Raw genomic sequence first — 22,978 nt, 5'->3', positions numbered from 1 at the left:
ACAGAGCAGCATTTGGCATTAACTCAAAGTACAGATAGCATTATTTTATTTCAAATGCTGGTTGAGCATGTTTGGAACTGGAGACTCAGGGGAAGGCAGTTTCTTAATTGAGACTTGGTCATATAAGGATGCTAATTCTCATCAGGCTTATCATACTGGTCATCTGTCTAAATCAAAACTGTCAAGTGTTGACATTTAAGGTATAGAAGGAAATACACTAATTAGAACAGATTCTGTAAGCTACAGCGCATGGTATTTTTCATGAAAGTAATTCTGATCTGAGGAAGAGATGCAACTGTACTCTCTATGTCAGAGCCCATAAATTGACTGCACTGCTATAGAGAGACCTAGAAATAAGAGTAGCATGAAGATCCACATCTATTCCTTCAAGTATGGAGGAGTTTTTTTGGTAGACTTTTCAACACATGTAGTCATTAAAGACTTTTTTTTTTTTTAAAGTCATTGACTAGATCAATACAAACCCTCATGGGACTGGCTTGATTTATTTTTGTATTTTATTTTGGACATTCCTGAAGGCCATTGCATAGTTACCCTCTTCGCTTTTAAGTCATTACAGCTAGTTCAGTTGCAGGGAACAAGGTGAGGTAATAAATGCAGAATTTCTATAAGACAAAAGATAAAGGACCAAGGTTAAATCACAAGTTTTCAGGCAAGATCAGTTCTTATGACAAACAGTTCCTGAAGACAATCATTTTCAGCACTTCCAGATTACTCCATGGTTACAACCTGTTCATCTCCAGCTGCATTCCAATCAGTAACTTTAAGTAATTGAATTTATATTCTACATTAGGCTTAGCCATATTTTTCCACTGGATATTTCACCTGAATTCTGGACATCTGTGTCTACAGACATAATAGTGATGTTCCCCCCACCACAGCTACAGCATCTGAGAAAGGTGCAGTCAGTAACGCCTGCTGTGAATCCAGAGCAAATGCCAGTATGTTCGTTGTGCTATTTGACAGATTCAAGAAGATACATATGCCTGCGGATATTACTTAACAGTAGATTTTCATGGCCTTTCATCCCAAGGATATTTCTATAAAAATACGAGGCTTGCATTCTTCAAGGTTTAACATTCATAATTAAAGAAAAACCAGGCTGCTGAGAATCGTGTTTCAGTGCTGATGTGACCTTGGGAGGCAAAGGCTGTAAAGGATCCTTCACATTTAAGTTATGAACTGTTAACTCTTCCTTCTGAGTGCAACCAACAGCTCCCCACATAGCCCAACCCAATTTAATAATACCTACCTGAGAGGACATCCTGCTTTGTTACAGTTATGTTGACCACATTGTAGACACAAGACCAAAAGGAACTTGGTCATACACAAGAGAATTTGTTCAGAGAGCTCCTTCAAAAGACAGAGACATATCCTAGCTTCCCAAATTACTCTCTCCAGGAAAGAGTCATTCATAAGCAGGCTCTCCTAGCATCAGCCACTTCCAGGAAGCTTATGATCTCCCGTGCTTGGGCACTGCCTCAACTGGGTGAGGCTTGGAAACCACCTACCCGGCACTGAGAAGGGAGAGGGGCACTGCTCTCTATTTCTGAGCCCTAGTAGCAAATACTACAGAAAGGTGCCGCTGAAGAGGGCAGGTGACAGGTGGTCAAATCCAAATACAACACATGACACTGAAAACTGGGACAGCGACACTGCCCTGGCAAGTGTCAGACAGGGACACCGTGACTTCATCTTTGAATGCGACTTACGGGCAGCTTACAAGAAATACAAAAGCCACAGATCTCAAGTTATCTACTTGTAAGGCAAATTAGCCAGAGTAAAGTATGAGTTTACAAATTTAACCTAATATTTTAAGCTCCTGTAAGTATTTTAAGCTCCTCATGTATACTTGTTCATCAGGAATATTGCCTGACAAGTATTTAGAGCTGTAAGCTCTGAGAAGACCTTTATTTGTAGCAAGAACCAAACAGTGCACTTCATTAAGAAGATCCAAACAGCACTGACAGCCACATCAGTGGTCAACAGGAAAAAGGAAAGGCATTAAAAACATTTCAAGGTAGAAAAATATTTTGTTTTCAATTCTGAACACAGCCCAAGAAGCAGCATTCCCAACTTGGAAAAAGAAAAAGATTATGAACAAAGGAAAACATTTACTTTTCAAGTGACAAACAGTTTTAAGAAGTCAAAATATTTTAATAACCAGTAATTGCAAAACATCCCCTTACTCTTGCCACATTTTGGACTAACAACTACTCTACAAATGAAAGCCAGCTTAAGATTCTCCAAGTTTTCTCCCTTGCAATATACAAATACTATATACCCTTATCCTATAGTTCCAGCAACATAGCTACAACACTAAAGTCTTGAGTATTTAAAAGTCCTATGCTGCCACACTGTACTGTGCAAACAAGTTATTATATGCCATTACAGAAAGCTAGCACCCTGGAACATGGCCCCATTCCATAGTTTATAGCGAGCGATACACTTCAGCTGCTAGCTGAAAAAGATTACACAAGTAATTCTGTAAAAATAGTCATGCATTTCTGATAAATTAAGTGTTGTTTAAAGCCAACTGTAAGTTAAACTACTGAACTTTTTGTAACAAATACACAGTACCAGAAATACAACTCGCTTAAACTGTAATTTAATTCTTAATGTAATGGAATTCTTAATAGGAATGTCTTTAATCCAGACAAAAATATGCGCATGTTCAAGAAAGAAATAAAATCTCTTAATAAATGGTTTGCAGAATTTATTAGGTCTTTTTAATATACTCAATACTTTATCAAGCTAGTTGCATATAATGTGATCTCCACCATATACATTACAATTTCTGTGCATCATCCTAAAAGTAATATTTTACAGATTACCGTTAACTTTGAATTTACCTAAAAGTGAACCTTTCTGGAGTTTGATTTAAGACACTAACCTGCATATCGCTTCTAACTGCGATATTTAAATTATGTTTCACAGCAAGCTCAACCTGCATTTGAATAACAGAGGTTACTGTCATCTCAACTTTTAAATTCCTAGTTTAGCATCTCAACACTGCAAGAATTTGTGACATTTACTCCAAATAACAGAACAGGATATTTCCTTTACAACAAAGCCTTCTCAGCTCAGAATACATACGCTTCAAGAAAATTAGGGTACTCCTTCAGTGAAAGGAATCAACCCAAATTTGTGAACAGAAAGCACATTTTAGGTTTATCTTGATTAATGCTTGGAGCTGCTCTTAAAAAGCAAAGCCAGCAAGCACAATAGGTAAACTAGTATTTGGTACAACAAAGCAACGCAAACTACCAAAAAAAAAAAGCAGGTTCTACCTGCAACAAACATTTCCCCGTTTAGAACAAAATTTAAGAGGGACTTAAACAGATAATTAACAAACAGGCTTTCTGATATCTTCAGAGGATGCTAGTTTACTGGCCAGGCACATTTGTTGCAAATATAAAAGGAATTCCAAGTGTTGTAATTCACACTGCACTTCAAGGATTTAACATAACAGAGGTGGGTAGGACACAGGAAAAATATTTAACTTATATAAATATATTAAAATTTCAGCCAGAAATATAAGAGTCCATGCACACAAGACAGTAAGTTGAAAAAACATTTAAGACTTGACTTTTCTTTTCAACAGCACTGACACCTGAAATCTGCTAAGTTAACAATTTAAAAGGTATCTTACAACAGTCTCTCTCCACACAATCCATATGTACTGAATCATCCTGACATTACACAGCACATGAACAAGCAGCAGATGCATCAAAGGAACCAGAGCAATGTGCATCAAGTGGCCTGCCCAGTTAGAGGCAATTATCAGAAAATTGTTTCTGACAAAGGCAGAGATACAATCAATAGAGCGAATTGTATACCCGTCATTTTCAAGAGTTAATCCACAGCAAGGGGAAAGGGGGGCTTTAGATAAAAATTATGTACCCAGGCTCTGGAGTGAGATTAACAGAGATTTACCTTTCAATAACTGGGCCCATCCCGGACTGGCATTGATGCACATGCAGTACATTTGCTTTCAGAATGCAAGATTAATTAGGAATGTCTGCACTAGTGTTTCTATTTCCATATTTGTGATGGATGATCAGCAATACAACTCCTAAGAAGAAACATATGGACCCAACAGTGATGTACGCAATTCCCAAAAAGGGGTTTTTGCCTCCCATCCATGAGATGGTGCTTAGGATCATCCTTTTCCGTCCATCGAAACTGTGTACAGGATAATCTGAGACACATATAGGAAAATAAGAAGCACATTTCCAAACCTAGCTTTATTTCACCAGGCACATTAAAGTGTTGGACCATCTCAATCACGCTCCAAACATTAATGTCCTTTGAATACTAGAAGTGAAAATACTAAAAATTTAGCTGATTTTTAGGCAAAGACTGACCTCGTTGCTCCAGGAAAAATGCCACGGTACAGATGTCAACCCCTTTTAAGTGAAGAGCAACACATGATTTGTGGGTTTTTGAGAGCAACTTCAATAAAATGAGGGAAATCCAAACTAATTCTTGAATATATTTCAGTACCAAGTTTTTCTTACTAACTGTATTTTGATTCAGTTTTACATGCACTCCCTGCTGTTCTGCAGCAAAGAAAAATACTGCAGTAGCTATTTAAATTATCATTAAGAGTTTTCTAATTCTAAGAAATCAGTAGCTATGACAACCCACCTCCTCTAGTTTCCTGCGCTTCCGCCTTGTCTTTTGTTTGTCTCAAAAGCAATTGCATACCTATACCTACCCGATCCACAGCTCTGGCTTTTTTCTTTTCTCACCTCCAAAGCCAGTCTGCCCTAGGTTACATATTGTCATTATATCATGAAGATAACAGATTGAGAATGTATTCTCAAATTTCTAGGCAACCAAATACCTCTGTTCTTTCCTGTGTCTCTCTCAATTCCTTTACAGCATCCAAGCCATGTGATTTCCCCCTCATTATAAAGCTAGTAATTTAATTTCATGCATGGACTTGAGCAATTACACAGCAGAGCAAGTCTACAAATAGACAGTAACCTGACAACAGCACATGGCCACAGGAAGATGCAAAGCAGGCCCCAAGGTCCTGAATGAAAGACAGCTAGCAGGGACTGCAAGGATCCACAAAAATAAATAAGATGTGTGATAAGAAAGGTGAATGAGTCTGACCATACCCTTCTGAGCACTCAATTGTGCAAAAAAGATACTACGGTCCTCCAAAATTTGCTTTTGGGCAAGATGATATAACAGAAGGCAGAGATAACATGCAAAGAAAGAAAACCTCTGGGGCTTCTCTAAAGCATGATACTCCCCTACAGATAATCTGACTAGTTCAGATAACTCCAAACTTCACACAGCTATCCTGAAGTCACTCAACTCTTTCCCATACAAAGCTTAGAAACTGAGTGAATTCCACATTCTAACAGAACAAACAATACTATAAACTTGCACAGAAGTAAAAAAACAGTAATTGCACTACCAAATTCTCATCACCAGTTTTCAACCACCTCTCACTACCATCTTTTTAATAGACGGTAAGAAAAGAAGCTCGTTTGCATTGGACTTTCACAGGTGTATACCCATGTAATCCAGCTAACACCCTTAGCAGCTTTAAGAATTTTTTCAAAGGATACTGTATGCGATTTCCAAAGAATATTTTCCAGCCTGCAAGGTAGGCTGTAAGTTATTCTTCCTTTCAATGAGACGATACAGCTTGCGAAAAGTTGGCAGAGCAGCAGTACGCATCCACACGATAAAGTCTTCATTGATAAAGCCATTGTTGTCAGGCTCTTCTGTGTCCAGCATATACACTGGCTTGGGCCAGTTTACAGGCTTCGTCGTGCCTAAAATTAAACAAAGATAACAAAGTATTCCAAAGAGAGGACTAAGTGACACACTGGATCACCAAAATGCATTCTAGTATTGCACGTATTAAGTTCTAAGCAGTATGAGCAGCCAGGTTGGGTCATTACTATTGCAGTATTACTGGACTGTTAAAGAACTTTTTATTTGCACAGAATCAGGTTGGCTGAGGTTGTCAGGGCCCTTTGGAGGCCATCTGGTCCAACCCCCTGCTCAGGCAGGGTTCCCTGGAGCAGGTTGCCCAGGACCACATACATCTAGGTGGCTTTTTAAGGTATCCAAGTCTCTACAACCTCTCTGGGCAACCTGTGCCAGTGCTCAGTCACCTGCACAGTACCCAGCTTAAATACTAGTGCATATTTATTTACCCTCATGCATTAGGGTAAATTGTCTGCCTTTTCAAGAGTAGTATCACTTGGTAATACATAATTTGTCTCTATGGAAGAAATCCACATCAGGTAAGACCTAAAGCTATTACATACCTTGCATATATACATGGTCCCTAGAGCCCTGAGAAGATTGGTTTTAGACACTGCCAACCAAAGAAACTTTGATTTACCAGACTGTAACCCCAGAAAATGAGAGAAATCTGTTGCTTCTAACCACAAAGAATCAGATTTCTGAGAACTCTGCACAACCTACCAGTAGAAAAGTTAAGATTTGTCTCCATTCTCCATTTGCAAGTCCATTTGAAGAATTTGGTTAAACAACTGCAGGATTTCTTCTCAAGTTAAAACCATGTATTACAGCAGTGTACATGCTAGGCTTTTCTCAGTATTCAAGGTATAAAACGTTATCAGAAATAAAAATGTCAAAATATTTTATATTTCCATGCCCCAAACAGCAACTGGGAGTAGAAATATCAGTTAAGCCAGGAACCTTTTAACCATCATAAAGGACATTGGACAAACTACCAAAGTGAAATGCCAAGAGACAGAAAAGTAAAAACTACAGAACTAAATTGCCACAAGCAGCGTTAAGAAACGAGAAAAATCTACATGATTTCTAAATTTAAAAATAACTTTCTATTTGAATACCTGTTGGAATAATTTCAGTGCAATCACCTGATCTGAATGCACTGAATAATCATTACCTGTCAGATGTGAAAACCCCATCAGCTAATATATTTCTGTACTAGTAACTTCAAAGCTGAAATGGAACAGGCTTCCCACCTCTCTCATGTAATCAGTATAAAGCATAGCTGAGATCCAAATAGCCCAGAAAAATATGGGAACTGAACAATACACAAAATAGGAGTAACAGGCTTAAGTCGATGCAATCAATCCGATGCCAACCAACTGAAAGAGTTTTTCTGAAACTTCAGGAAGATTAAAATAGGAACAAAAAGATGTCCTAATTTCACGGCTTTAGTGATTACAGTAAAATTAGGAGAAAATATACGCTTCCACATTAAAATTTGCATCATTTGTTGCTAACAGACAACTTTTCTAGATAAGGACTAGTCAGCTAGTTTGCATTTCTTCAGAGAACTACAATATTTTTAATTAGCATACTTACTAAAACATAGTGAGGTAAAAATCCATGGGAATCAGTATGTGTTTGAGATTTTTTATTCTTAAAATTTCCCATTCTTCTTACCTTGGAAAAGTGCAGTTAAGTTATTCCCATCTCCTGTAGGATTCCTGAACTTCACATTCTTATCCGTCCACCATGCAATGCCTTTTTTAATTAAAGTAATACGAGTCCTTGTGTCATTATCAATGCGGTATAATTCCAAGGTATCTAAGGAGAAAATCAAATTGGAAAGCCAGGTACAGAAACTTTCATTAGATGAATAATCCTGATGGGTAGTGAAACAATTATCTCCAGGAGAAAACAAAACAAAACTGGACAAGGCATTTATCTGCCCACCACAACCAAGAACTGTTCTTTTAGAATCCATGTATATTATATAGCAGTGTGCTAAACATATACATGTATACTATCTTTAAGTCTATTCCACAGCTGTAACAGTCTCTCACAGCAGATTTTAATCCCTTCTGTACTATCAGATTAAATTAGTTGTTAGATTTTAGGAAAAAAACAACATCAGTACAAAACAAGATATTTTGAACAATGGAAGAGTGTTAATTCAAAAAACAAGAGCCAATGATGTCTTTACTCAGAACAGTTTTCAGCACCACAAGACCATGAAAACATTTAAGCAGTAACTTGGAAGTATTACCATACCATTGAACATACTGTTGGCAATGGCCCCACAGGGAGCAATGGGTTTGTCCTCATTCGTGCGGTAAGGCTCACATTCCTTACTTGGATTCTAACAGTGAAACAGAAAAAAGAGGCAGATCAGTCTGTGACAGTTTATCTAACTAACCTGTTTTTTACTGCAATACCTCTGTGTACATCTTAAATGTACCACAATCTTTTCACAAGTTAGATTTGCAAATACTTCAGTGTTCAGTGCTAGTCAAACATGATTCATTTTTTCCTTTATAAGCAGGAACTTATAAACTAAAATGTGAATGAAGTCGGAATCCCATGATGGGCAATCCTTAGAAAAATGAAGGCTTGGAGGCTGTTAGGACTTATCTTTTAATATAAGGTTTTCTAACATCAAGTACTCAAGTATTCCTTTAAAGGATTGTTTTTTTTTCCAGTGTGCACCAGTGTTAGAGAAAATAGACTGTAATAGGAAGCCAAGCATAGCAGAAAATGCAAAATGTTTCAAGGACTCCAACAGCATGCCAATAACACAAGTGGAAAAAAAGCCCCCCAGAATCCAGTGTCAGTCACCAGCTGTAATTTCTGGAAACTATTCCCCATTCTTTTTTTTTACATAGAGAGATTCTTTTAAAAGAATTTACATTCTTTTTTTTTTTTTTTTTTTTTTACATCTTACATATAAAGATGTAGAATAATCCTGATGGAACAAGGACCCAAAGATATTTACATTCCTTGCAAATATTACATTACCTACACATTACACAGTGCTTTCAGCAGAATACACAGTATTGGTATTTTCCAATAATGCTAATGTTCAGTATCAAACCTGAGCCTGTAAAAACAGATGCATTTAACTACACTATCCAAGGTAAGTACTATTTTATACCGAAAATGAAAGCTTCAGATGGAACAGATACAGACAAGTAATACTGACTGAAGGTAACAAGACAGTGTAGAACTATTCAATTTTCAGAAGTGTTTGAAGTACTGTACTGCTGTCCACTGAATGAAACAATTGCTGTGAGACCACAACGTTTTACATTTTCTTTAAACAAAATATGTATTCCTTATTGTTGCCCTCTGGTATGCGAAAATTCTAGAACCTCATTATTATTAAACTATGTGAAGATTTATGAAATAGTCAGCTGCTAATTGCTTATTAATATTGAAGTACGAATACCTACAAGTAGTGAACTGTTATCTCCATTTAGTTGGCTGTCATCTCGAGATTTCACATAGCGACGATGATTTTGGTAGAAGTTGGAGAGTCCATAATACATGAATACATTACTCTACAAGGCAGGACAAGAGGGGTTTTAATTCACACAATGGATCAATGAAACAAACAGTAGTTACCTGAAAGCTTAAACTGTGTTTTATCTTACAGCAACATTCAAAGTAGGAAGAGGCTCAATTCTCTTCACACTGAGTACACAGATTGCTATTCCAACATAACCTGGCATTCTGAAGTCAAACAATATCAACACACCATAAACCATCAGAATAACATTCACCACAACTAATCCCAGCAGTTTTCTTGTCCAACATTAAGCACATAAGCCTCATTATTTGCTTCAACTTTACCAGAAAGCACATATCTGGTATTGCCAGTTCTTGCTGAACTCAGTTTAAGCTGTGCAGGAATAGCTGATCTACTTGCCAAGCACATGACACACACCTAGGACACAGCAAGTAAATCCAGATGTGCAAAACATAAGCATCCCATTTAATGGTGTACAATTCTGGATAAGGAGAGGCATTAAAAACATCACATCCCTGCTACCGAAAAGATAAACAACAATCAGATCTGAATTCAAAGTACTACTGAAAAAAAATCCTTTAAGGTATAAAAAAAAAAAGTTAAGGCTATGGGGATGCAGCTTTCCCATCAGTTAGGGAAAGAACCACACACACTGTTGCAATTTCACTTTGCATACCTCAAATGAATGTTCCAGGGTGAAATTGATGGTGCAAGTACAAGGCGGTGTGCTATCCCAGGAAACATTTAAACATTTGTTGCAGGGACTAGAAGGGTCTGTTCCTGTATAATCAATCTGTAACAGAAAAAAAAAATCATTATCTTAGAGTAGGGAGATTAAAGAAAAACAATAAGCCAGAGAATTGATGTGATATTTTGCAATTTTATTGCACCTCAGTTCCAAAAGCCCTTTCAGACCTGCATGATGATCTCAAAAGATCCCTTCCAACCTAAACAATTTTGTGATTCTATCTATGTGTTTTGTGACAGGTTTAGCAGTACGTTTTGCAGTGGTACATTAACAGCTGGACCTCATGACCGTAGAAGTCTTTTCCAACCTAAATGATTCTGTAATTCTACAATTCTATGTATTCCTTTTGTGCCTCAAACAAATTTGGCCCCGGGGTGGGCTGTTACCACTGGGAAAAGAAAAAGAAAAACCAACCCAAAACACAAACACCAAATACTCAGGACAACATCATGTTTCCAAACACACGCTATATAAAACAAGCAAATTTGGGTTATTACATGCCTTCCATAGAAGTTAAGTTTCTAGAAGTCTACCTTAATAATAGTAATAAAAAAAAAAAAAAGGTCTTGCATGAGAGAACTTGCTTTGCTGCCCATATTCAGGCACTGAATCAGTCAGAAGGATTTTACAGAAGACCAAGTTCTTAAAGATCAAGAACTCTCTTAAAGTAGGGAAGATGAAGACACTAATATTGGTCAGCCAAGAACAGTAAAACCCCAGCAGATGAGCAAGATGATCACTTAATTTAGCCTATTAAAATATCTGTATTTAATAGCATAGCTACAAGAAAAAGTAGCCTGGATGTATGGATTTCAAATACCTGTACAGTATAAATAACATATCCAGAGCAGCCATGCACTTATTGGCCTTCCATGGCCCTTGCCAACTGAAGTCTCTTGACTGCATTAGCTTGCTCTCTCATGTACAGCTCCAGTGTGTGAATGCCAGGGAAGAATTACCTTGTGTTCAACAGGTTAGCTCCATGTGTAGGAGGAGACAGCTTCCATCTGCTTATGAGCTATGTACTTAGACACAGGAGCTTCCTATCAAGAATTAAAACTCAGTCCAACACATGCCAAGTTAAGGCAATGAACTGTTTTACATCAGTATCATCTGAACTACAACTCCTGCATTTTTATTTTTTTTTGAAAGACTGCTGCAAGTGGTTTGTCCTGATTTATGCCCGCAGTCAAACATTACTGAGAATTAGAACAATTTATGATCTGTGCTAATGTCTGTATTATGGTTAAATAAAACAAGTAGGTTCAAGGAACAACTGAAGCCTGTTTTCCTCTGGATCTTCTTCAAGGTCTCTCCTCCTGTAGATTCTCTGATAACTGTTAAAAAACAAGCTGCAGCCCTTCCTGCAGCAAAGGGATTTTAATAGCCTGTGTTCTGCTGCCAGCCTTCTGACAGATGAGCCCAATACCCTAAACAAGCCCAGCTGAAGCAAATCAGCTTCAGAAGCCATTAGGTGAGGGAGAAAGACTCACCTTATCTTTGTCTCCTTCACCAAGGTCAGTACAGAGTTTGTGCTGACCCAGAAGTAGCACTGCCTCACCAGTCTGCAACAGCTCTGTTCAGCTACAGACCAGACCAACGTGGCTCTAAACAAATGATGCAGCTGATTCGTTTATTGATAACTTGCTTGCAGTTTTCCTGCTTTATAGGGGAAAAACATTTTCTTTGGAAAGACCTTAAACCTCCACATCCTGAGCTAGTTCTTCCGTCACTGCAGAAGTTTTAGATCATGAACAAAACACCAATACTTGAAGGTTGCAAAAGATCTAAAGACTTCACTTTTGTCAAGAATTCACTAAGTTTGTGGAGTATGAAACTGATGTATATCGAAACAAAACCATGCTTCAGATCAGTGCTATCAACTTCAAAGGTAACCAGAAGCCTTCCTGTGCAGTAACTGCAGACTTTTTTTTTCCTGCATTCATAGTAGGTTACATTCATCAGGCAGCTACACTAAAGGGATACAGGCAGATCTGCATCTCCTGACAAATAATTAAACCCTTACTTTGAGAACATAAGAACGGATTTACCGAGCCAAAGCAGAAATCCACCTGACCTGGGTATACCTACTGGTGTTTATCGGTCACCCACAGCCCAGTCTCAGTCTGTTGCTGTCCTTCCCAGTCGATTTACATCTTTGTAGTGGAGAAGCAACAGAGCCATTGTGTATAAATATTTTCAAAGCCATCTGTGATTTCATAGACTTCATACACTGTCACAAATTTATACTGTTCTGCTTGGCCACTTGTGTAGAAGGCATCCCACAATCCTGTTTCTCTCCGATATCCCTCTCTGTAGGTTTCATTAAGTTCTGAGTCACTTCTGAAACAGGGTTACCAGAACTGCAGGCAGCACTGAAGATGCATGCAACAGCCATGTACTTTCTTTCCCAGCTTTTTCTTTCTTCATTCCTAGCAATGCCTTTAGGCCTATCGGGCATTTTAATTACTTCTTAGCAATTCACATCAGCAGTCATAAGAGTATCAAGCATAAGGATATCTTTCTATGCAAAGAATAGTACAAAAGATAGATACTTATGCAGCTTTTTCCTCATTTTCCACCCAAAGGAGCAATGTTCCTGATAGACCCTATGTAAATGGTTGTTTATCCCCTTTGAAACAAACAGTGAGAAAAAGCCAGGGAACAACCAACACAAAAAAACTATAATCTTAGTGCATTTAAGCTGTTGGATATCTTCCACGTTCAAGCTCAAGAGAGTTTATAAAGGAAATCAATGGAAAAGCTACATTTTGCTGCCCAGTCCTTGCACCTGCACAGGAACAGCACAGTTCTCAGAGATGCTGACGACTGCAATATCTAGTTCCAGGGGAGGGCTGGGGAGGATTTGAACTGTACACAAATAGAAATTTTGTGGACATCAGTTACAGATCATGTTCAATTCCAACACTCCAAGTCTACAGGCAGCTACACACGCAGGCACTGAACAAGCTGGCTGTTGTCTGAGGTGGGTGTAAGTAACTACCTCTGCTTCCTCCCCCAGTTACATTTTTAAAAGAGCTTAGTCACCGCACCCAGCTTTTACAAATAGCTTCCCAGAGTTGCAAACTGACAGCTACTTGTGAAGAACACTTGGAGGTTACTACCAAAATGCAGCACACCAAGCAAGGACCTAAGATAGGCATACAGGTGAGAGCTGTGTCTTGAACTGCATCCCTTCGGGGTGGCGAGAGCCACTTAGATGAAGTATTTTACTGATCAGTTTTGTAACTGAGACAGTAAGGTCTTTTCCGATTTAGACAGCCCACCACCATCAGATTCAACTGGAGCAGCCTGCCTTTAAAAAGAGAATCTCTTTTGCTGTGCGTACCTATGTGTGTGTGTATATATATATATGCACAAATATATTCCTGCTTCCCACAATTTTTGTATAAAAACGCATGAGCATCCCAGAACCAAACATGGGCTTCCTCCTTTTTAGTTACACATCCTGTTTGATCACGACATAAAGCTCAGAAGACAAGAGCTCCGTCCCTCCTGCCCTCAGAAGAACATTATGACCTGATTTCAGAGAGCTGCAGGTGAGGAAGGTGATTTCAGAGAGCTGCAGGTGAGGAAGACAGTAAACAATGAACACCCTTTCCAACCCTTACTACCTTGAAATTAACAGAAGGCCACCACCTGCCATCTGGTTTCCAAATATAAATTTGGAAATATTTATATTCATACACATAATCTGACTGCACAGGGAAGCATCAGTCACACTCCCTGTTCACCTAGGGCTGTCAGTACTGTATGTGTTAGGTGAGAACATCTTCTTTGTGGCTCCTGCTTGAACTCCACAGGACTACAAGACTGAGCTGCTAAGCAACAACAGCATAGAATGAGTACGTACACAGCAGGAATGCAGTCACAAGGACTCAAATGGAACTGTTGAATTTCCTGTCCTTACAGAACAACCAAGAAGCAGTCAAAATGGAAAAAAAAAAAAGGAGATTCACCTACTTATACTTTGTCTTAAAATCAGCATAAGACTGTGTGTTCTTTTAGTAAAGAAACGGCTATCTCAAATGCCATTGTCAAAAAAAGCATTAGCAAGCTTTCTTTTTCCTCAGTTCAGCACCCTGTTGAAAACAAGCACTTGTACTACCTTTAAATAAGACTATAACATGGCATTAAAGGCCAACATGTCCATGACAACAGGACAATGTCCCCTGAAGCACCTGTGTCAGTTTTCTGATATTGTGCATCTGAAAATTTACTCACACTTCCAGACAAGAAGGAATTGATTTTCACAAATATCCCTACATACAACAGTTAAATACTGAAAAATACATGCCAGATTTTCCACTTCATCTTTTCATCATGTGGAATTTTAGTTCTTAGTGTAAAAGGAAAGTGAACTTTAAATTAGCTTTATTGTAACATTGTGCATGTTTTAGTAAATATACAAAAAGATATAACCATTCACTGTCTGTCTCAAGGCTTTTTTAGTTAATTTAGTTTCGCTGTCACCTGGGTATCACTAGACAAGCCGCTGCTTTGAACATCACTTACTGGAAAGAGACAGGTTATTCTGACAGCTAAAATGGCTATATCCACAAATTCATGTTCTCCAATACGCCAATACAACAAACAGCTGCAGATTTTACTCTGTGTTTTTCTACAATCAATCCTGGCTCCATTAAACTTATTGGAACTAATGGCAGCTGTCAACTTCCTTTTCAAGGTTGTCTCTGAGCCCTTTGTGTTGTTTCCTTATAAGACAAAGCAATTCTGTTATCAAACAGACTTCAGAGCGATGTATAGATTAGTTTTGGGGTTAACACTCAGCAGCTTTTCACAGCAGTGTGATGAATTATAAAAGGCTCTGAGGTTTTGAAGGTATAACCAGGAAAGGCTACGCTCTTCAGAGTTTGTTTTCCAATCCACTCCTGACACACCAGCCTCCCACGCAGCACCTGAAACATTAAGTCACCTGTACACGTAAGAACTGGAGCGGTACGCTCAGTGCAGAGCTCTACCTTGAAACTATATTACCCGGGACTGTTTAAGGCTGTAATACCCATAGTTGTAAAGTTAAACTGCTTAAAGACAAGCTGTTTAAACACACGCTGCCCATGACTGCGGGACACCCCAGCTGTGGTGTGCACACTCCCCATCCTGCCTCACGGAGCAGTGCGAGGGGTGAATCCAGGCACTGAGCTCCCTAAAAGCCCACCGGGGGGCACCGGCCGGACCCCCACGGCCTGCCTGGGGGACACCTAAAGCTTTTAGGGGGCGGATTTGGGGTCCGGGCTGGAAGCCGCCCGCAGCCGGCCTGGCGCGGCCCCTACACACACAGACACACCGTGCATACACACCTCGTACTCGCGGATGTTGTTGGAGGTGACGAAGATGCCGATGCCGATGGGGATGAAGATGAGCCCGATGACGAAGAAGGCCGGCAGCACGGTGCCCGCCGTCAGGATGGGCTGCCAGGCGGGCAGCCGCTGCTGCTTGAACGCCGTGTTGTCCGGCTTGCGGCTCTTCACCGCCCCGCCGCCTCCTCCCCCTCCTCCCCCTGCTCCTCCTCCCGTCCCTCCGCCGCCCCCCGGCGCCCCGCTGCCCCCCTGGGCCCCGCCGCCGGCCGCAGGGTGCCCGTCCGCCTCCTCCTTGGCGCTGTAGTTCACCGCCATGACACCCGCCCGCCGCCGCCGCCCTCGGCACGTGACCTGCCCTCGGCACGTGACCTGCCCTCGGTACGTGACCTGCCCTCGGCACGTGACCTGCCCCCGCCACGTGACCGCCGAGCGCTTGGGAGGTGACGCAGCCTCCTCACGGCTGCCCGGGGGAGAGGGGGAACGGAACGGCCCCCTCCCTCCCGCCCTTTTGGAGGGTGCGCATGCGCAGTGCGGCTGGGCGGGGTTTCCCGCCGAGCTGTGAGGGAGGGGTGTGGCCGCCCGTAATGAGCGCTGCTCGTTAGGCGGGTGGCTCATTACGGGGTAGCGGCGTTGCGCTGAGAGAGACTGCGTTTCTGGCTCTTGTCGGCGCTTCCCCTTCAAAAATCCGCCCCCCCGTTGGTGTGGCCTTCAGGAGAAATAAAAATGAAGCCGTTTCACAAGCACGTCACGCAGACGGCGGTTTTTGGGTGTTTGAAGACCGGCTTTCCCCCCAAATAAGCGCCGTGCGGCTCGTGGGGGCATCCGAGATACCGACGGAGAGCGCTGGGGGGAGCAAATGTCCCGTTTCATCGGTCCTCGGGCGCCTTGGGTTTTTGGGCACCTAAAACTTATAATTGAGTCACTTCGGGGCCTCAGCAATTATCTAGGGCTCCAAAATGAATCGTGTTCCTTGCAGTGGCTGTGTCACAACTGTATCTCGTCCCTAACACATCCCTCACAGCTTCTGGTGGGCTTACCTGCCATTGTGTAATGGACCTTATAGCCAAGCCCCTTCACCCTATTACAGCCCTTTTCTTTATTATCTTTTGTCTTCTGTCATCAGTTACAGCAGCTTGTGCCCCCTCAGCCCCCCAAAAAATCCGCTGAGGGAATAATTCTGCTTGTAAACCTGTGCTGTGAGATGGCAGCAAAATGCTAGACTCATGATGCCAGGTCCAAGAGGACTGGCGAGAAGGGGCACATTGAATTCTGGTGGGAATCTGTGCCTTTTTAACTTCTGCATTTTATTAACTGCTCAGGAAAAACCATCAAAGGCTGATCACATTCCCCACATGCCACCCTGACCCTTCCTAGACACCCAGCATCTTCATGGCCTCCATCAGTGAAGGACCACCTCAACCGCTGACAGGGCTGAACACAGCCAGTGCAGAAACTTGGTGGAAAGGCATCCGTTCATCCTTGCAGAGACACACAGGGCACCACAGGCCACTGCATTTTGCAGTCCTAACTGGGATGGTGCTGGGAGCTTTGGCACAAGGTCCATCAAATGGGGCCTGTCATCATGGAATGAGACAACCAAATACACAAATACACCTTCCACTTCTGTTCTGCAAGCAAGCGGTTACGCTGAGCACGGGCTCTGACAGCCCATGGGGAACAGCCACATGAGTGATGCAGGGCGGTGGGCCACAGTGACAAAATACGGCACCATCATTTATGTGTAACACACACAATAGGGGGTAACTTCCTAGAGGATCTTGCAGGGAGGCCCTCCGTTGAGAAACACAACCTGGTGTGAAAGTTTTCCTCAAAAAACAAACAAACAAATAAACAAAAAAAACTATAGCCCAGGGGACCAGACTAAATCCACTCCAAGGAAATGTCAAATTAGGACTAACAGCTGAGGGACCTCAGGCTGAGCCACTTGGGGTTGTTCAGCCTGGAGAAGGCTCTGGGGAGATCTTATGGTGGTCTTCCAGTACTTAAAAGGGGTCTACAGGAAGGCTGGGGAGGGACTCTTGGTCAGGGATTATAGTGACACTTTAAAACTAAAAGAGATTTAGATTAGATATAAGAAATAAATTGTTTACTGAGAGGGTGGCAAGGCAGGTTGCCCAGAGAAGCTGTGGATGCCCCATCCCTGGAGGTGTTCAAGGCCAGGCTGGATGGGGCTGTGGGCAGCCTGGTCTGGTGGGAGGTGTCCCTGCCCATGGCAGGGGGGCTGGAACTAGATGGTCTTTAAGGTCCCTTCCAACCCAACCCATTCCGTGATTATATGATTCTCATGAAGATGTGAACAGGCTTGGTACTTTTATGTTCTGATCTGCTCCATTTGATGTGCTAATGGAGCCATATATCAAATGGCATATGTTCATCTATAAGCTTAGCCTACACATATATTTTCATTGTAACAACAAGGTTAATTACAAGCATGTTTTTTTTCTTTTTACCAAGATAATCATATTCTCAGAACCTAAATATGGATACAATCACGGGGTGTATCTTACCTCCATTCTTTAGAGAAATAAAGAATATCAGCATGAATACTTCAATATATTGGCACTACTTTATTGCCTGTAACCATCTTGGATGGATATTATTCTGTAGTTTTACGCTAGGAGAAATTAATTTATATCCAGGCAAGTCCAACCAACATAGTTCATGCTCATGAAATATTAAAGTGAGGTGCTGTGCGATATTGTGTGCCTCGTACTGGTTTGTGGACAGTTATAAGAAAAACAGATATAGAAATAAATACTTACAAAAACATACACTTATAACGCTCTTTTTTAATATATGATATGGCAAACGGATTCGTTAGGCATTAACTTGGCAATGAATGCTGCAGGCATATTACACAGTCAAACCCTCAATGTGTTACACATGCTAATGTTTAAGACAAGGAAGAAGCAAATACACATCAGACCACCTCAAACCAAACGCTGAAATTACAAAATTGGACTTTGAAAACTGAAGTCTGATTTTGAGGGTATTAAATGAGCCTTAAAATTGTACAAAAATTACAAAAATGAATGTATTGTGGTTAATCTAAACAACAATTGACACTTACTTTTTAATTGAATTCTATTAAGCACCCCTAAATGATCTTCTTCTGACACTTACCTTATAACATTTTCCATTTATTTCTGGAAAAGAAAAAAAGTAATTAATTGATGCTCTTTAAAATAAAATCTAAAGAAATAAAACATCATGCTGTTAGAACCACTAATACATCGAGTAGTCAATTAAGGCAAATAAAACGCATTAACTGCCAAATGGATTATTTCAGTGAACAAATCTACGTAGGTGAAATCAAGCATTAAATAAAAAGTCTTTGGCTTAAAATTAAATGTTACTGTTCAGAGGAAGAGCTAAAACCCAGAAATTAATAGTAGAAAGTGGAACATTAAGGGCAGTAACCTCAATTTTCTCTTTATATCTTGTTTTCTACATTGCAGGCTGTTCTACAAAACAGGTAGTTTTGTCTCCTTTGTGTCCAACCATGTTTCATGACGGGGCAAATGGAAAACTCAGTGGCTGTAAAAGTTTTTCTCCAGAAATCAAAGTATTTGAGATTTTTTAATGGGCATCATATTTTATCACCTATAATTATACTAACACAGGTCTTTCAATCCTCTGTAAGAGTTTCTTAAAGGAAAAGCTGATCTTTCACTGATTTTCAGTTGCTTAAAAACTACTGGTATCTGCAGTCCCAGGTAGCCTCTACGTTGTCTTTGTCTGTAAACACTGCATGATTAATTTCTTTAAAATTGTAATACTTGTAGAAATAAACCACATTTTCATTCTACATTGATACATTTCTTCCTGAGCATTCCCAAAGTATCAGCTAATTATGTGGCTAATGCACTTAGTTTACTTGTTTTAGATTCAAATCCAGATTAGGCAAGCTTTAAAAAAATGCCCAGGAACATAAATGCACTGAGGATGAAATACACCTGCCAAAGCACCCCTTGCACACAGGAGTTTTACTGACCAGGCATTTTAATGAAATAGTTTGCTGCTTGCCAGGTGTCAGATCAGAATTTATTATTTTACCTGCATAAACCACTACCAATGATGCAATAGTGTGTGTCACTACTGACCTTTTACAACCAGCATTGCCATTCTGATAAAGTGCTGCAGTTCATCTACAGTATTTTAAAATCTAAAAGATTTCAAATACACCACAACTATATGCTTTAAACAAGTCTTTATTTTTTAAAGCTTAAAAACATAATGCATTTGCGAAACCGTAAAAGTTTATGCATTTGTTTAGGAATCATAAAACAAAAGGGGACAACTTGTACATACACTCATACTGAATCAGCTTTGTATTAAAATCTAGACAAGGAAAATATTTTCTACTTTGATAGGATCTTTTTTAATCCTGTCTCAACTTCAAAGTAAGGTTGTATTATATGTTGCTCATATGCAAAACTATTTCAGGCATGTCACTGTCACTTTCAAATAGCTGGTGATTTCATTCCAGGTGAGCTCGTGGATAGTTCTGGATTCACAAGTGATGCTTTGAAACTAGAAGATTTGGGTCAGCACTATGTTCATTCCACTTCACAGTAAATTGAAACATGGCACATACTAAACATGATTCACCCCAAGCTCTATTACTCTCTGAAAGCTGGAATTCTTCTCAATGCACTCTAAAATTTGACCTACAGTCACAGATACGTAATTGTCAGTTGTAATAAAAATTAAAAAATAAAATTAAAAAAAAAAAGCCTACCTGCTGAAGTCCTGGTGTAGTCAAAAGCTATAGCAACAAATTAGTTTGGTAAGTATAAACAGTATTTATTTTGTTTAGATTACTCAGTAGAGTTGCATTGGCTATCTCCTCCCAGTGCAGATCAACTCCAAGAGAGTTCCTACAGGTCCCAAAATATCCTGACTCTCTACAGTTTCAGCATTTGGTGCGGAGCTCGTATATAGGAGATAAAATAGCTCCCATGGTTGGCAAGCAAACTAAAGCATGAAGATCAAATTGGCTACGTACCAATGCGTTATTCCAGCTTCAAAGGTAACTGGCCTACTCATCGCAGTGGGACACTGAGTTAATGCACTTTTTCTGGCATCCCACAACATATCTCCTGCAAGCAACGCTGCTTTCTCTTCCAAAAAATAGTTTCTCCCAGTAGCTTCTACAATTAAAAAAAAAAATGTGGTATTTTAAATATGTGCCCACGACTTAGATTAAAGGTAATCTATTATGAAATGTATAAGGAAAAAAAAAAAAAAAAAAAAAAAAAAAAAGATCTGGCATGGGTTTTATCCAGCTTTATGTGTAATTCATTCAAAAATCATTTTAAGTGTAGCTGCCACAGAAGTCTCTGGGTGCTATTTGAAAAGCTACAGCCACCAGTGTAAAATGCTGAGTTCACCACATGGCATCTCATGTATACAGTCCTGTTAGTCGTGCACTAAACAGTCTGATCATATCAACCGAACCTATCTGCCAAAGCAGTGAGAGCACCAGGTTAGCACAATTATGTCATTGAGTGCTTGGTGATAGATCCCTCTTCGGATCATAAACAATATTAGGTTTTACTAGGTACGTCACTGTGATACTGCAGTGAAATACCTGTCAGAAAAAGTCACTTCCAAAGCCATACATTCTGTCCCTATAAACAAATGCGTACGCAAAGACTGTCAACGTTAAGAAATTAGAGTTAAAATTGAAACACTTGCTTACATTTGCATAGTTGTGAAAATTTATTAGTTACAGTGTAGTGAAAATCAACTTTTTTGGTACAGGCAGAATAAAAACATACATTATATAGAAAAAAAAAATCACAGCTTTAAAAACCGGCTTACATTGTTTAAAATGAGTAAATCTGGTTGTATTTCAAGACATTGGACTTTAATAGTTAATAGTTTTATGCCAAACCGTCACACAGTGCAAGAAATATTCTGCAATAGTACAAATTCCATACAGCAGTCTTCAGAGTATTTAGTCTCACAGAATCATATGGTGGCAAAAAATTGCGCTGAGTTATTTTTCCATTTAAAAACAAAACATTATTGAAGTTAAATTTTTCTTTCTTTACATACTCTATATTACAAAAATATCGAATTGCGAATTTGACAGTGTATTCTACAAATAAATGCGCCATGGACAACAGGAATTGCAACTTCGGGACAGTTACTTTACAAAGTGTATTATAAAAATAAATTATATAGCAAACATCAAACAAAATCAAGAGCGTGCCTTAGGCTTTGCAAATAAAAGTGAAATTCAGCTGGCAGAAAGACTGCTTTTCCCCCTGTATCCCGGCCTGTACCCTTCAAAAATATTAGCAAGGCCCTTCGTTCTTAAAGCTCTACCAAGATAAAATACATAAAATGTAATGGAAGCAATAAATACTTCCACTAAGAATCAGTAGCACAAGTGACCCTGGTGTTGATGGTAGAGAGCTTCTCCAGTGATCCATCCAACTGGTAAGGAGGGCAGCACGCACAGAGAGAATCTACGGGGCTGGTAACTCATCTGGAGCTCATGCGTAACTGGTGAATGATGACGCTCTCTAAAAGAAAAGATAGCAAAACATTTGGTTTTATGAAGCTGTAGAGAAGTTGCAAGTCACTATAAAGAAGAACAATTACATCGGCAATGCATTTTTCTTCAAGAACTATCTTGTAGACTTGCTCTCACATCCCTGTTTGATTAAAAGTGCACTGACTAGCACTACAAGGGGAACCTCAGTTAGTACCAGGATAAGGCTCAGGAGCCCTCGGCTTCCACTTCAGTGTCGAGGCCACCACTTGGTCATCCGTAGGGAAAAAGAACAATATATTTGAATATTGTATAGCTGAACCACTGGAACACAACAGTTCCAGTCCCACGCCTGCATCAGGTAGAGGATGATTGAAATTGGGACTCTTGCATCCCATCTGAGCAAAGCCATCCAAACCCACCTGGCAATTCTGAAGTGGGGATGAGAAAGATGTATGGGCTCATTTCTTGTTTTTAATTCAATTTTGCTTCAGAAACCTATGCTGATTTTATTCAGCAGATCTGCATGAATTACACTATTGACTTAAATGCACATAAATTCCACCCACAGTATGCAAAACGAAGTGTTTGCCTTGTCTTTGAAAGGCTGGGTTTAACTGTGCTCTGTGTAACACGGGAGCTCCCAGATTAATCTCCAGGCTCTGCTGAAATACAAGGTGATCACCTGGTCTTCGGTTCTTCTGAGCACACAGCTCGGACAGGCAACATTTTCTTTCTCAATAGCCTGAAGATTTTTCAAAAAGTGTGCAAGCCAAGACATTAAATCAACCAGGTCTTTATTGCCTTTTACATTTGTCTTGACTTTTGCCTTTGCCTGCAAATATTTGCAAGGTGCTTGAATTAGTTACGTGTAAGAAGGAAGAGAATCGCCGTTTTTCATGTACTCGTCATGCCAGACCTTTTCCACTAGATGGCAGATTCCAGTTATGCTTTTCATCCACGCTGAGCTAGAACAGCAGGATTGAAGGCAGCATTCAGGAAAGTATGGTATGTCAGATTAAATAATAGAATTTCCGAAGTAAAAGCATTCCCTTTTTATATAATTTATCAGTAAAAATAAT

The 22,978-nt window shown here is 39.9% G+C and overlaps 2 protein-coding genes across 6 annotated transcripts in view; both read right to left on the bottom strand.

Moving 5' to 3' along the window:
• Positions 1 to 264: 264 nt before the first annotated feature.
• TMEM30A (transmembrane protein 30A) lies at positions 265 to 15,685 on the bottom strand (the record flags this gene model as incomplete). Its single annotated transcript, XM_084283722.1, has 7 exons — positions 265 to 4,219; positions 5,607 to 5,816; positions 7,435 to 7,578; positions 8,026 to 8,113; positions 9,204 to 9,311; positions 9,957 to 10,073; positions 15,371 to 15,685. The coding sequence occupies 7 exons, from the start codon at positions 15,683 to 15,685 to the stop codon at positions 4,026 to 4,028; spliced, it is 1,176 nt and encodes a 391-aa protein (XP_084139848.1). The 3' UTR covers positions 265 to 4,025.
• A 4,989-nt stretch (positions 15,686 to 20,674) lies between these two features.
• Positions 20,675 to 22,978, bottom strand: part of FILIP1 (filamin A interacting protein 1) — a 103,298-nt gene continuing 100,994 nt past the window's right edge. For all 5 annotated transcript variants that reach the window (XM_084284248.1, XM_084284247.1, XM_084284250.1 and 2 more), the window contains one exon: positions 20,675 to 21,927. Coding sequence is in view for 1 of the 5 variants with exons in the window: in XM_084284251.1 (XP_084140377.1) it covers positions 21,887 to 21,927 (41 nt within the window). In the remaining 4 variants the exon portion in view is untranslated. The remainder of the gene's footprint in view (positions 21,928 to 22,978) is intronic.

The sequence above is a fragment of the Netta rufina genome, assembly GCF_964035555.1.
Source record: "Netta rufina genome assembly, chromosome: 3".
NCBI classification, from domain to species: Eukaryota; Metazoa; Chordata; class Aves; order Anseriformes; family Anatidae; genus Netta; species Netta rufina.
Note: the sequence above shows the minus strand (reverse complement) of the source record. Positions and strands in the feature narration are given on the sequence as shown.